At 54.3% G+C, this 12270-nt stretch overlaps 1 protein-coding gene across 1 annotated transcript in view; it reads left to right on the top strand.

Annotated features, from left to right (window-relative positions):
* ZNF316 (zinc finger protein 316) overlaps window positions 1-12270 on the top strand; it is a 33354-nt gene that overhangs the window by 5258 nt on the left and 15826 nt on the right. Inside the window, exon 3 of the mRNA XM_034669526.1 lies at window positions 5593-5702. Within this exon, the coding sequence (XP_034525417.1) occupies window positions 5593-5702 (110 nt within the window). The remainder of the gene's footprint in view (window positions 1-5592; window positions 5703-12270) is intronic.

The raw sequence follows: 12270 nt of genomic DNA, 5'->3' as shown, positions 1-12270 counted from the left end.
TTTTTTTTTTTTTTTTTTTTTTTTTTTTTTTTTTTTTTTTTTTTTTTTTTTTTTTTTTTTTTTTTTTTTTTTTTTTTTTTGTGACGGAGGGGGGGATTGGGATCAGGGAGGGCGCGGGCTCCTCCCGCCCGGTTCCCCCAGCTCTCTCCCTGGTTAGCGGGGGGGCGGGGGGGGAGGCCACGTTCGCGCACCAACCCTCGGAAACGCTCCAAGGGCCACAAGACGCAAGCCCCCGGGGCCAAAAAGCAGGGGTGTTGCGCCTCAGTGCGAACAGCACGCCGCCACGAATTTGTTACTGGGAATCGAGCCGTGAGGAGTCTGCCAAAGCCCTTCCCCCGGAAAACTGTACTTCGCAGAAGTGGGAGCCACAGGAGAAAACTGCCGGTGACAGTGTGACCGTCGGTGACATTAGACATGCATCGAACACTAACCAGGGAATCAAATATATGTGGTAAAACGCACACGAATAGGATTTGATCCTGGTGAAAATTTCTTCAAGAAAAAAAAAATGGGGAAAAAAAGGAAATTTATCTGCACTTTGTAGAAAACCGATCAAGGCATTAAATTGTCCTCAATGGCATTTGCCTTGAAAGTACTTTCTAGAATGAAAATTCATCAGGGTGGATATCATCCTGATTAAAATGTTTGTGTTCATAAGCACAGGGTCAGAGTGTCCACGGGGTCAATGCACAAATGCCAGGAAGCCCTTTCCTGGGTTGAAGCTAAACCTTCCCTGCAAGGGAGCCCAGGGTTCCAGCGAGTGTGGAGGCAGGCTCTCGCCCTCGTCGCTGCCGAGGTCCCGCACGCACAGTGGCCTGTCAGTGTCCTCTTGAGCAGGAGACAGCAGCTGACGCAGAGGGCATTCTGAGAATGCTCTCCGAAGTCCAGCTCCGTGTTCCCCTTGGGGAAAGAGCTCTGAGGTTGCCCCTCCCTGGGATCCGCGGGCTCTCAGCTTTTCTGTTGCTTGCCCAGGGACTAAGGCTAGGGGGTTGGGGCCTTGAGACCCAGGGGCAGGGTTCTCCTGGGCCAGGCTATGCAGGGCGCTGGCCAGAGCAGATCCTGACCCATCACTGGTGGGGTCAGGGGGAGAAATTGGGGGACAAAGGTTGGAGGCAACAGAAATGCTCTTTACAACGTTTACGCAATTGTCTGGGGGGTCTGTACGAGCGTTGGCGATGTTCATGCCTGTGGGAAGGCAGGACAGTGGAGGAGGCTGCCCGCCCCTTCTGCCCCCAAGTGCTTTCTGCTCTTGACTTCCCGCGTGGCTGCTTCGATCCTGCCCCTCTCTGCTCCCTGCTTCTCCTTTACTAACACAGCCTGCTACATTTTACAAATGTGTTGGTTAAGTGAGAAACAAAAAGTGAAAAATAAATTTAAATGAAGAAATACATTGTTTTGTCTCTGTTTTCACGGCTGGATTTTGTGTCTTGCCACCAGTTTTTCTACAGAATATTTTCCTGGTCGCTCTAGAGCAAAGGCCTTGGTATTCAGTCCCATGGTCAGTGCTCCTCACCCCAGACTCGTCCTTCTAACCTGAGTCCCTTGGCCTAGGATGGGCTTATTCAGTAAAACCCTGCTGGGAGGGATGGGGACCCAAGGGTAGACGCTTGAGGAGGCTAATTTGGGCATCTCCTAAGGACAGCTTTAGATCAGTTCAGAAATGGCTGCATCTTCCCTTCCTCTGCCACTGTATATACAGTGATTCGTGTATGATGGTGATTTCCTTCCCCCACTTCCCCCCCTCCCGCCACCGATGGGCCAGAGCTGTTTCCCTGAGTAACCATTCACTGAGGTGAGGGGGTGTCAGATCTTTCAACTGGGGATCTGACCCCTCAGAGGTGAAGGTCCAAGTCACCCTGTTAGATGGGCCTTCTAGAACAGCAGAGGTGCTGAAGGCAAGGGGGACCCAGGGATGACGGGGGAGATGAGGGCCGACTGGGGGTGATCCCCCCAAGCCTTCTGTTGTCAGCATGCTCCCCCGAGTGGAATCCATGTGTGGTGTGAGTGGATTTGTGTGCGGCAACGAGCTGCCTGAGCAAACGTTGACTCTCTGCCCACATCTTGGGTGGATCCTTTTGCAAATACGTGGGCTCCCCTGACCCTGCCTGGCTTCCCCCAGCAGCACCTGTGGCTCTTCCATCTCTCAGAAAGGGAGGTGGCCCCCAACCCACCTCTGAAGAGTTGTGAAAGCCCGGCTCCCTTCCTCGCGTGGGGACGAGTCTGAGGCAGCACTTTTGCTCCAGAGGAGCTCTGGGATGAGGTGGAAGCCTCCTTGCCCCTGTAGGGCTTTGCCTGAGACCCTCTCCTTTCCCCCACCCCCAACCCTGTGCTGCACCCCTGCTCCCACCAGCCTCCCCTGGCCCTTTCCTTGAGTAACATTCTGCAGTCTGCTTCCGGGGAACCCAGGACAGGGACCCACATCCAGGTGGGTAGACCGAGCCTGTTGGTAGGTGAAGGCCACGTGTTGGGTGGGGTTTGTCCCAGGCGTTGACAGGCATTGCTGAAGAGCTCACAGCCCAGTAGGAGAGAGACACACACGTAAATGGTCATACAATGGGACGGGCTGTGGGGGACAGGGCACCTGCCTCTGACATGGGGAGACAAGTGGCCTCACAGAAGTCTTGCTGGGGCATAAGGTGTTTGCAAGGTGAGGACAGGAGGGACTAGAGGGGAAGGCGGTCCAGACAGAAGTCACATGGTGCAATGGATCAGAGCCTGAGAGGGCCTGATGGAACAGTGAGAGTTTCCAGATGGCTGGGTCATAGGTGTTACAGGAGACAGGTGGTGGAATGAAAGCTAGGGGCTAGATTTTGTGGAACCCATTGGCCCCAGACTCCCAAATTCCTCCTGTTGACCGCCCTGACTTCTCCCCAGAACTTCTCAGCATCTCTGTCCCCCTTTATTAGGCTTCTCCATTCTGATAGGCATCTAAGACTAAGCAGGCCTGCCCTCTGGGCCCACTCCCCCTCCCCCAATAACTCCTTAGTTGGAAGCCCAGCCAAGTGTGGCTCCTGAAAGGCCCCATGAATCAGTCTCTGTCCCCCGGGGTGGGGGCTGCTCACTTCTGATCCCTGCCCTCATCACCCAACTCTCCCTCCACCTTGTTTTTGCCACCTGACCACCAACCAGCTCAGTCCCCAGTCCTGGCCACTCTGCACCCCCCACCCCTATCAGGGGTCTGGGCAGCAAACACAGGAACAGGCACCCTCCTCCATGCCCAAGAGGGACAGGAGCCACAGCACCTGAGCCATCCCTCCTGTACTTTTGCCTTGGACAAATGTCATGGGCAGAACCTTGGCGCAGGCCGTGCAGTGGCTTGGTCCAAAGCTGCCCTGCCCACCCACCTGGCAAGGGCTCCCCCTCCACCTGCTAGCTGTATTTCCAGCCATGTCCAGGGGTTCTTTGACTTGAGTCAATGGTTGCCACCTTCATGTCACCTGTGCCCTTGCTCATTGTGGGGGACTCTGCTTCTTAGTGTTTAGATCGCTCCTCTGTCTTTATGTGCTGGCAGCCAGTGAGGCCTGACTAAATCATGTGTGTTGGGAGACACGAAAGGAAAATGTAGAGACATGAGCACTAAGAAAAGAAGTTTCTTTCTTTTTTTTTTTTTTAAAGATTTTATTTATTTATTCGACAGAGATAGAGACAGCCAGCGAGAGAGGGAGCACAAGCAGGGGGAGCGGGAAAGGAAGAAGCAGGCTCGTAGCAGAGGAGCCTGATGTGGGGCTCGATCCCATAACGCCGGGATCACGCCCTGAGCCGAAGGCAGACGCTCAACCGCTGTGCCACCCAGGCGCCCCAAGAAAAGAAGTTTCTTAATAGATGGGAATTTTGTAAAGGAGTCCAGACTCAAGGCTGGCTCATACAATGTGAATTTAAAAAAAAAAAAAAAAAGCTCACAAAATTACCAAGAATACAACAAGTCTTAATTTTTCATATAATGATCATATCTACAAGGGTTTGGAAAAGATAGGGATCAAGTTGTTTTTGTGAGGGGGTCAGGAAAGGTCTCCAGTTCTTACGTATTTTAGGGACTAGTGCTAGACAGAGGGACCCTGGTGCGAAGTCCTTCCTGCCCCTTGGTGATGTGTTAGTCACCACTACAGTAGAGCAGGGTGTCATGTTGCTTTCTTAGCGATTACGTAAATATCCCTTTGGGCTGACCCTGAGGCTGTATTCGTGTCATATCAGGAGCTAGCTGGCTAAGCCCATGATTCTCTGAAATGGAAAATCCCCAGGGAATGAGATAAAATCAAATCTATAAAACAGAAAGGAGCCTGACTCTTATTACTGGTCTTTGCTTTCTTTGAGTCAGCTGGGTATCTTTTAGGAAATAGCAATGTTCCTCCAGGGAGGACTTGGGGATTGGAATTCCTGCCACCAGTTACTATGTGACAATTTTCCTTGCCTGCAAAATGGGAGCAAGAGTGTCTATTGTTCTGGGTTATCGTGTATCAAACACAATAGGCGAAATAGGATGGGCAAAGGGGCACATGTGCCCAGGACACCTTAGGCCCTTCGAATATGTTTGTTGCATCTAAAGCAAGAAAGCATCAAACATAAATTCTTTCCTCTGATTGGATTTTCTGAGATAAGGCTTTCTACTGTTCCAATGTTACAAAATTCAGACATTGTAGAAATGAACTGCGAGCCTCCCAGATGGTAGAAGGGCATAGCTGTGCCCTTAGGAACCTCCCCCGCAGGTAGGATCTGGTTGGGTCCCCCGGCAACTCCAACCCAGCCTGCAACATCAGCCTCCATCCAGGCTTCTCTCTTGGACCTGAGGACTCATTGTTCTCACAGACTCGGATGTTACAAAAATCTAAAGTTCTAGAAGACCACACAGAGCTCTTAATTCCCAGCCAAGCCCGCATCTCCCGATGCCTCCCTTCACTGGCCGGCAGCACCATCTACCTGGAGACACTGAGACGCATACCCAGGAGTCCTTCTAGATGTCCCCTGCCTTTCCTATTGCCCTCTGCTTCAGCTAACCATTGTGCAATCATCCACCCGAAACAGTGGCTAAAAACAGCAGATGCTTTATTATTTCTGACGGCTCCACATATTGCCTGGGCTCAGCTGGGCGCTTCCTCTGCTCCATGTGATGTTGTCCGACAGCTCAGTGGGGCTGAGACGTGGGTTCATCATGAGGCTGGTAGTTGATACTGGCGGTCAGCTGGGAGCTCAGTGGGGCTGTCCACGGAGCAGCTACACATAACCTCTCCACCCGTGACCTGGGTATCTAACGGTAGAGGGTCTGGGTCCCAAGAGACCTGGGCTGGTGATCTACCAGCCTTCTCATGATCTAGCCTTAGAAGTTACAGTGTCACTTATGCCAGAAGCTAATTATCAAACTAAGTCACCAGCCCAGCCCAGACCCAGGGGTCGTGGGATAAAGCCCCACATCAGGCTCTGAGCTGGGCATGGAACCTGCTTGGGATTCTCCCTCTCCCTCTGCTGCCCCCGCCCAAAATTAGAAGGCAGCTGTAAAAATAAATATAATGGAAACAAAACAGTGTTTTTAAATTATGGGGAGACCCCGTTGCCTGGTGGAAGTTCTGAATTCAAGGCTTGCCCTGTCTTTGTTTAAAGGGTGATGAACAAGTGTGGGAGAGGTGTTGGAGACGAGCAGCCCTGCAGAGAGAACTTCTCCTTGATGCTATCAGAGGACGCGGAAGAGAAGCGACAGGAAAGGCGACAAGGTAACAACTGGGTATTACTGAAAGTCCTTCCCAGCATGCCCTTACACCAGCTCTGTCCCACGTGACCTGCAGGAGAAAATCTGAGTTCCCTACTTCAGAATAAAAAGGCTTTTTAAGTTCTCTCCGACCTTTTTTCCCCTCCTTCCTCTTTTAGACTCCATCGTATCACGTTCTGCCAGGCAGTACAAACTCTGGTCGTAAGATTGACTTACCCTCCCAATTTACTCTGAACTTATTTATCTGTTTTAGGAATAAATAAACAGTCAATGGCGCAATAAATAAATATATAAGCACAAATCAAATTTGAACAAGGCCATTTAATCTGAGCCCTGATGATTTTTGCCTCTTGCCCTAACAGTGTGGCTTAGCAGGTGGCTGACTGACTCAGTCAGGGCAGGGGAGGGAAGGAACGGGCTGAGGTGGGAGAGGCCGTGAGGGGGGATTGTCCATGACCTTGGGGGGCTGCTGGAGCAGCCCAGGATCACCCTCATCGGGACGCCTCTCACCCGAGAACAGTAACACTTTGGTTTGCATCAACTGTTACTTTGCTGGGCTTTCCCGCTGCTCATTGCTGAACTCAATCTCGACAGGTTTCCCAAACCCACCTGGAGAAGAAGTAACTAATTTAAAAAGACATTTAAAAAAAGATGTAAGAAATCAAATGGTGTCCTCCAAAGCATAGACTTCCGCGTTAACACACCTTCCATGTCCCTGTTATATATCTGTCACAATTTGGGGGCCTATAAAGATGTAGTTGTGAAATCAAGTTTACCAGCGGGGTCTTCCGCCTAGTTTCTGCTCGGCCCTCCAAGGGGATGATGGCCGTGAGGAGGCTGTCAGCTCCCCCCCTCCACCCAGTGATTGTCGTGAAGCTCATTCTATGTGTCAGGCTTCCTGTGGCTCACCAGCTGGGGCATGGGAATGTGGGAGGCAAAAGGCATGTGGGTGCACTTGGAATTCTGTGAGGCCCACAATGTCCCCGATGTCCCCATAGGAGCACAGGCGCTTGGGGCTGACGCTACCCCTGCACAGACCCACCTGCAGGCATGCTGCTGTCTTCAGGGACTGGCCCCTCATCTGGGCAGAGCTCACTCCCACTCAGCACTCAGGGCTTGCTCAACTCTCTCCCGCAGGAAGCCCTCCTGGGCTCCTCCTGAGCTGTCATGCCAAGGACTGGCAAGAAGCCCGGCACAGAGAGGTGCTGACCAAAGTTCCCGCCCAGCCCCACATGCCCAGCGTGGGGGGATGGCAGAAGTGCCATCACTAAAAAGAACCAGAGCCAGGCAGTAGTCGAAGCAGTAGAAACAAGATTTTATCCAGGACCTAATGCAATAGGGAGAAAGAGGCCTCAGAAGAGAATCTGGATTCAGCAAGGACAAGTGAAGATTTACAGCCACGGAGTAGGGCAGGGGAAGTTGGTGGATGGACATTTACAAAGACAGAAGAAACAGGGGGGCGGGGGGGGGATTCTGGTTAAACAGACCAGACAGGATTCTTGCTGAAGGCAAGCCGGGGCGATCACACATCACGGTGACATTGGGGGGGTCGGGGTGAGAACCATGACCAGATATGGAGTGTGATCAGATACCAAGGGTGGGGATTCTGGCTAAACCAACTTGACGGGATTTTTGTTAAAACTGGGTGATGCAGAGACACGGAAGCTGGAAGACAGGGCCTAATTGAGATGGGGCCGAGACTAAAAGTTTGGTTAAGGAAGTTGTTTTTGTCACAACACCCCCCACCCCATCTGTCTACAGTCTAGACCCCACCCCTGCCTGTTCCTTTCTGCTTCATTGCAGGGGTCTGGATTCAACCCTCTGCCCCTGTTGAAGGGGACACTTCTGTCATCTCTGCCTGGTCCTCATTTCTGCCCTCTGGCCTGCCCTGCACTGCCTAAGTGGGAAGCCAGGATGGACTCGTATGACAGACTGGGCAGGCACGGTTCTGGGGTGGGGGGGCTCCCTCTGGAAGGACGATGGGCAGAGTCTTTTACAGCGATGACAAGGATTGCAGAACCGGGGAATGTTCCCAGAGTGAACAGGATCCCCCTGGAAAGTAGAAATTCCCATTTCCACAGCTTGACCCTGTCACCTTGTGCCATGGGCTAAACGTTTGTGTCGCCCCATCTCACCCCCATTTCCTATGTTGAAACCTAATCCCCGGTGTGAAGGCATTAGGAGGAGGGGCCTTTGGGAGGTAACTAGGTCATGGGGGTGAAGCCCTCACTAAAGGCATTAGTGCCCTTATAAGAGGGACCCCGGAGAGCTGCCCTGACCCCTCCACTGAATAAGCACAGCCAGAGTGCGAGCTCTGAACTAGGAAGCAGGTGCTCACCAGACACTGAACCTGCCAACGCCTTGATCTTGGACTTCCCAATCTCCGGAACTGTGAGAAACCAATGTTTGTTGTTTAAACCACCAAGTCGACGGTATCTTTGTTACAGCAGCTCGAATGGACTAAGACACTTTGTCACCTTGAAGGCTGGTCACTTCCCATCTAAATTATTTCAACAGCCTTCGGTCAGCTCCCTGCTGCCCACCTGGAAACCTGCCATGGCCCCCCCATCCATGCTGGCAAATCATGACCCACCTCTGCCTAGTGCCTTTGCTGGCTGCTTGCCTCCATGGGGGCTCTACCAGCCACCCCATGGCCTCAATTCCCCTACTAGCCCCAAGCTCCCCACCTCCAGGCTCTTGCTCATGTCAGGTCTCCCCTGCCCCCCACATTCCAGCTTCTGGCCCTCTTTTGGCTTGGCTGAAATGCCACCTGGCCCATGGCTCACAGGCTGCCCCTCCTAGTTGGGACCCGTGCTCCTCTGCACCTGGAGGCCCTATGTCCCTTACTGCTGTCCCACCAGACCAGTCCAGGTAGCATGGTGCAGGAGGGGCTCAAGCCAAGGCTAGCCCTTCTGTCTGGGAGAGGTTGCCACTTCCTCTCTGCCCAGCCCACCTCCACCAGTCCCTTCCCAGTGCAATCCAGGGAAAGAGCTGTCTTCTGACAGGTCAGTCACTGGCTGGGCTGAGGGCCTTCCCCTGGGACATACTGCCAGCCACCTCTCCTCTCTCCTTCTGGCTCAGACACAGCTGGGGGGAGGGTGGACCAGCCCTTGATACAGGCCTGCCGGCTCTCCTGCTCACTGTACCTCTCTCCCCAGGCTGAGTCATGCTGGCAGGGGCCTTGAGTGGAACTGGGTCCCCTCCTCTGAGGTTCCTTCGATTTCTGACCCACCAGCTGCCCCTCACAGAGGCAGACAATCGGCAGGACTTGGGCACATCTGGATCCTAGCTCTTCTTGTCAAAAATGGCCCCCAGCCCCTCTCTAATATGGAATCCCGACGCCTCGTCTACATTTATAACTGTTTTCTGAGAGCTCTCTGTCACTGCCAAGCAGGATTGCGATTCTGAGTTCTGAGATGCCCCACGGCAAATTCCGAGGGCCCTAAGCAGCATCTCTGGGTGGGTGGGGCCAGCGCCGTAGCCACGTCTGGGCTCCATTTTGCTCTTGCGGGTCCCCACTCCTGCTCATTTCCCTTCCCACTCAGCCCTGGCACCTCCCGTCAGCTTTCACGGCTCAATCTGCAGCCCTGGCTCTTGGGACCTGTTGAGCCAGGGGCCCAAGTGAAGGCTCTGACTCCTCGCCCCCCACCACCACCTAGAGAGCAGGGCCTGAGCTCTTCAGAGAACCCCTGGCTTGAGCACGGGGCCCTACGCTCAGCGGGTGTGCAGGTGTGTGAGGGAACACGCCCCAGCAAGAATCCCTCCTGAGAATAAAGGAAAAGCAGGGATAAAGCTGCTGGCCTCAGAGGAAGGTGCCATTGAGGACCTGAGAACCTACAGGAAGGCCAATGGCCAGGACTTGGCTAGGGCTGTGAGACTCATGACACCCAAGCAGCACGGCTACCCAGAGCTTTCGGGAACATAGCTGCATGAAGGAGTGAAGGGGAGAGGAGAAGGGGGAGTCAAGGCTGCAATCTGGGTCTCTGGCTCTCCAGCATCTGGGAGGAGAGGCCCACCTGGCAGGAGCCCTGTCCTATGGTGGTGTTCAGTTTCCGTGCTATAGGTGTGGGCACAGCAGCGCCAATCCCTGGCATTTCTGGGCTTCAAAGGCTGGAAGTGTCAAGGCCAGGTGACCTGAGGACATGAGAGTCCCAAGCATGACCCAGCCATCTGGGACAGCCTAACGCTGCTTGGAGTAGGCACAAAGATGACCTGGGGCCCAGGAGAGGGTCATCTGCAGAGGCTTGGCCAGTCTGAGGCAGATGGCAAGTCCCACATCCCAAGCACCCAATCCGGATCCAAAGGAGAGCTGACCCGGAAGGAACAGGGTCAGGTGAGGTCATAAGAGTGGGGAATTACATTGATTTGACTATAAAATAAGCACAGATACCAAGGCTCCTATCAAGCGGCTTGATTCCCACAGAACAGTGGGCAGTCTACCCGAGCACATCTTGCTTCTGACCTTACAGGTGTGGGGCAGGGAAGGAGAGTACCTTGGGGGTGTGTCCCAAGCCTAACCTTGACCTTGGACGTGCCGTCCAGGCAGTGGACTGTGGGCCCTTTGTGTGGCTGCACCACCTGGGTGTCCTGGGCTGGACAAGCTCTGGGCACCCTACCTGTCACAGGGCAGGAGGGAAGAGAGGCTCGGAGAGGGGACGAAATAGAGAGGCCCAGGGGCTCAGCCTCTGGAGGACAGCAGAGCCTTGGGCAGAGCGTGATGGAGGGCAGGGCCTGCTGAGTGGGGAGAGTCTGGTGGACTCCGTGCCGTTGAAATCTCCTCCGAGAAGGGAGGGGAAGAAATCAGGTTTTGGTTTAGGTATTCCGTGGGGACAGGCCATGAAGAGTTCTGGGGAGATGCTGGGATGATGCAGGGTCCCTGCCCGATGAGGGTTGGTTCTGTGTTAGCTCCCAGCCCCCCGTATGTTCTCTACCCAGCTTTCAGCATTGGACCATGACTGCAGCCCCAGGACCCCCTTGCCCTCCACAGTAGAAGCGGATTTGGCCAACGGGCCATGCTGGCAGGAAGGGTGGGCAGGAGAGGGTTGGTGTGTTCTCACCCCTCGCCACGGTCGCAGCTCCCACGGGGGACCCCATCTGCACCTCTCCTGCTCTCCCCAGGATGGACAACATCCTTCCCCCTCACCCCCCATTCAGGGCCTGGTGCCAGTCTCTGGGGCCTCCTTTCCTGTTGTTCCCCTTTACCTGGCCTCCACTGCTTCTGTTATTCTACACTCAGACCCTCTCATTGGGACTACCTGGGGATGAAGGGTGGGGAAGGGTCTATGCTGGGGTCCAGGATTCCAAAGGACCAGATGGGAGGTGCCATATGGAAATGGGCAGGGAGAACAGTAAACCCCAGCCTCAACTACAGGGCCTGCTGGTCACCTCTCAGGGCCCCCTAACAGGTGCCCTGTAAACCATGGCCTTTGTGTTGGCAGAACTTCTGATTTTTTCAATTTTTTTTACAAGAGACCCTTAATTTTTAAGTGTTATTCATTTTAAAACGTTTTAAAAACACCAGAAGCCAAAGACAATCACTGTGAAGAGTGAGCTTCGGCCGGAGGGTGGGCAGCTGGTGCTCTGGGCTGGAGAAGGCGAGGCTTGGAGAAGGGCTGCTGCACCCCTCTGCAGGACCCCGGTTTGAGTCCTCAGTAGGCCCGAGAGGCTCCCCAGCCAGGGGCTGAGGTTTTGGAGGGGAGAAGCTGTTATTTCAGGCAGGTTTGAACCAGTCCCGAGCCCAGTCAGGTTGCTGCTCTGTCCTGAGGGTCCAAGGCTGGGGGATGCTACAGAAAATTTAAGAATAATGGTGCTTGTTGGGTGGGAGCTTGGGAAAGAGCAGGGCTGCACCATTCCCGACTGGGGCTCACAAGCTGGCTGAAAAGGGCCCGGACCTCTGTGAGGGCAGGAGCTCACCCTCAGACCCAGCCGTGTCCCCTGGGGGTGAATGCAGACAGGTTTGGGGGAGGACTGCAGGTGCACCTCACCTTCTCACAGCTCCTACAGTCACAGATCACTTGTGCCTCCCTCTGCCTGGAGGACCCTTACCTTTCCAGAGGTTGTCCCCTGCTTCATCCTGATGACAGGTCTCTCCACGTAAAGCTCCAAACCCAGGCCCTATTGCATTCATTCAGCTGCCCCGGCCCACGGCCCCTCAAGTCCTCATCGTCACCCGTTGGGATAAAGCCCTCACATTTAGCAGCGTTGGTCCCGCACGCAGTGGTGGTCCCGCAAGCAGGGCCGGTGAGCAGTGGACACCCGGCCCACCTGCTACAAGTCCTACTTGACCATCACCTGCAGGGATCGCCCCTGCCCCTGTCCGGTGTCATGGCACACAGACTGCATAGATGCCTCCACGAGGCCCCTCTATAGGTCATCGCCTACCTCTCCACCATCTCAGGACCTGGAGAGGGTCCCAAGGCCCGGGTGGGCCTGGCTCCAGTCTAGCACTCAGTAGGCACTCCTAGCATCTTGGTTGAATAGACTGGGCTTGGGGAGGCCCTAGGCTCAGAGCCGAGGGATCTCATGGGGAGAATCAAGGGGGAGGACGGGGATGGGGTGTCCAGGGGTGGGGA

The sequence above is a fragment of the Ailuropoda melanoleuca genome, chromosome 10 (assembly GCF_002007445.2).
Source record: "Ailuropoda melanoleuca isolate Jingjing chromosome 10, ASM200744v2, whole genome shotgun sequence".
NCBI classification, from domain to species: Eukaryota; Metazoa; Chordata; class Mammalia; order Carnivora; family Ursidae; genus Ailuropoda; species Ailuropoda melanoleuca.
This window is presented reverse-complemented; position numbering and strand designations above follow the sequence as displayed.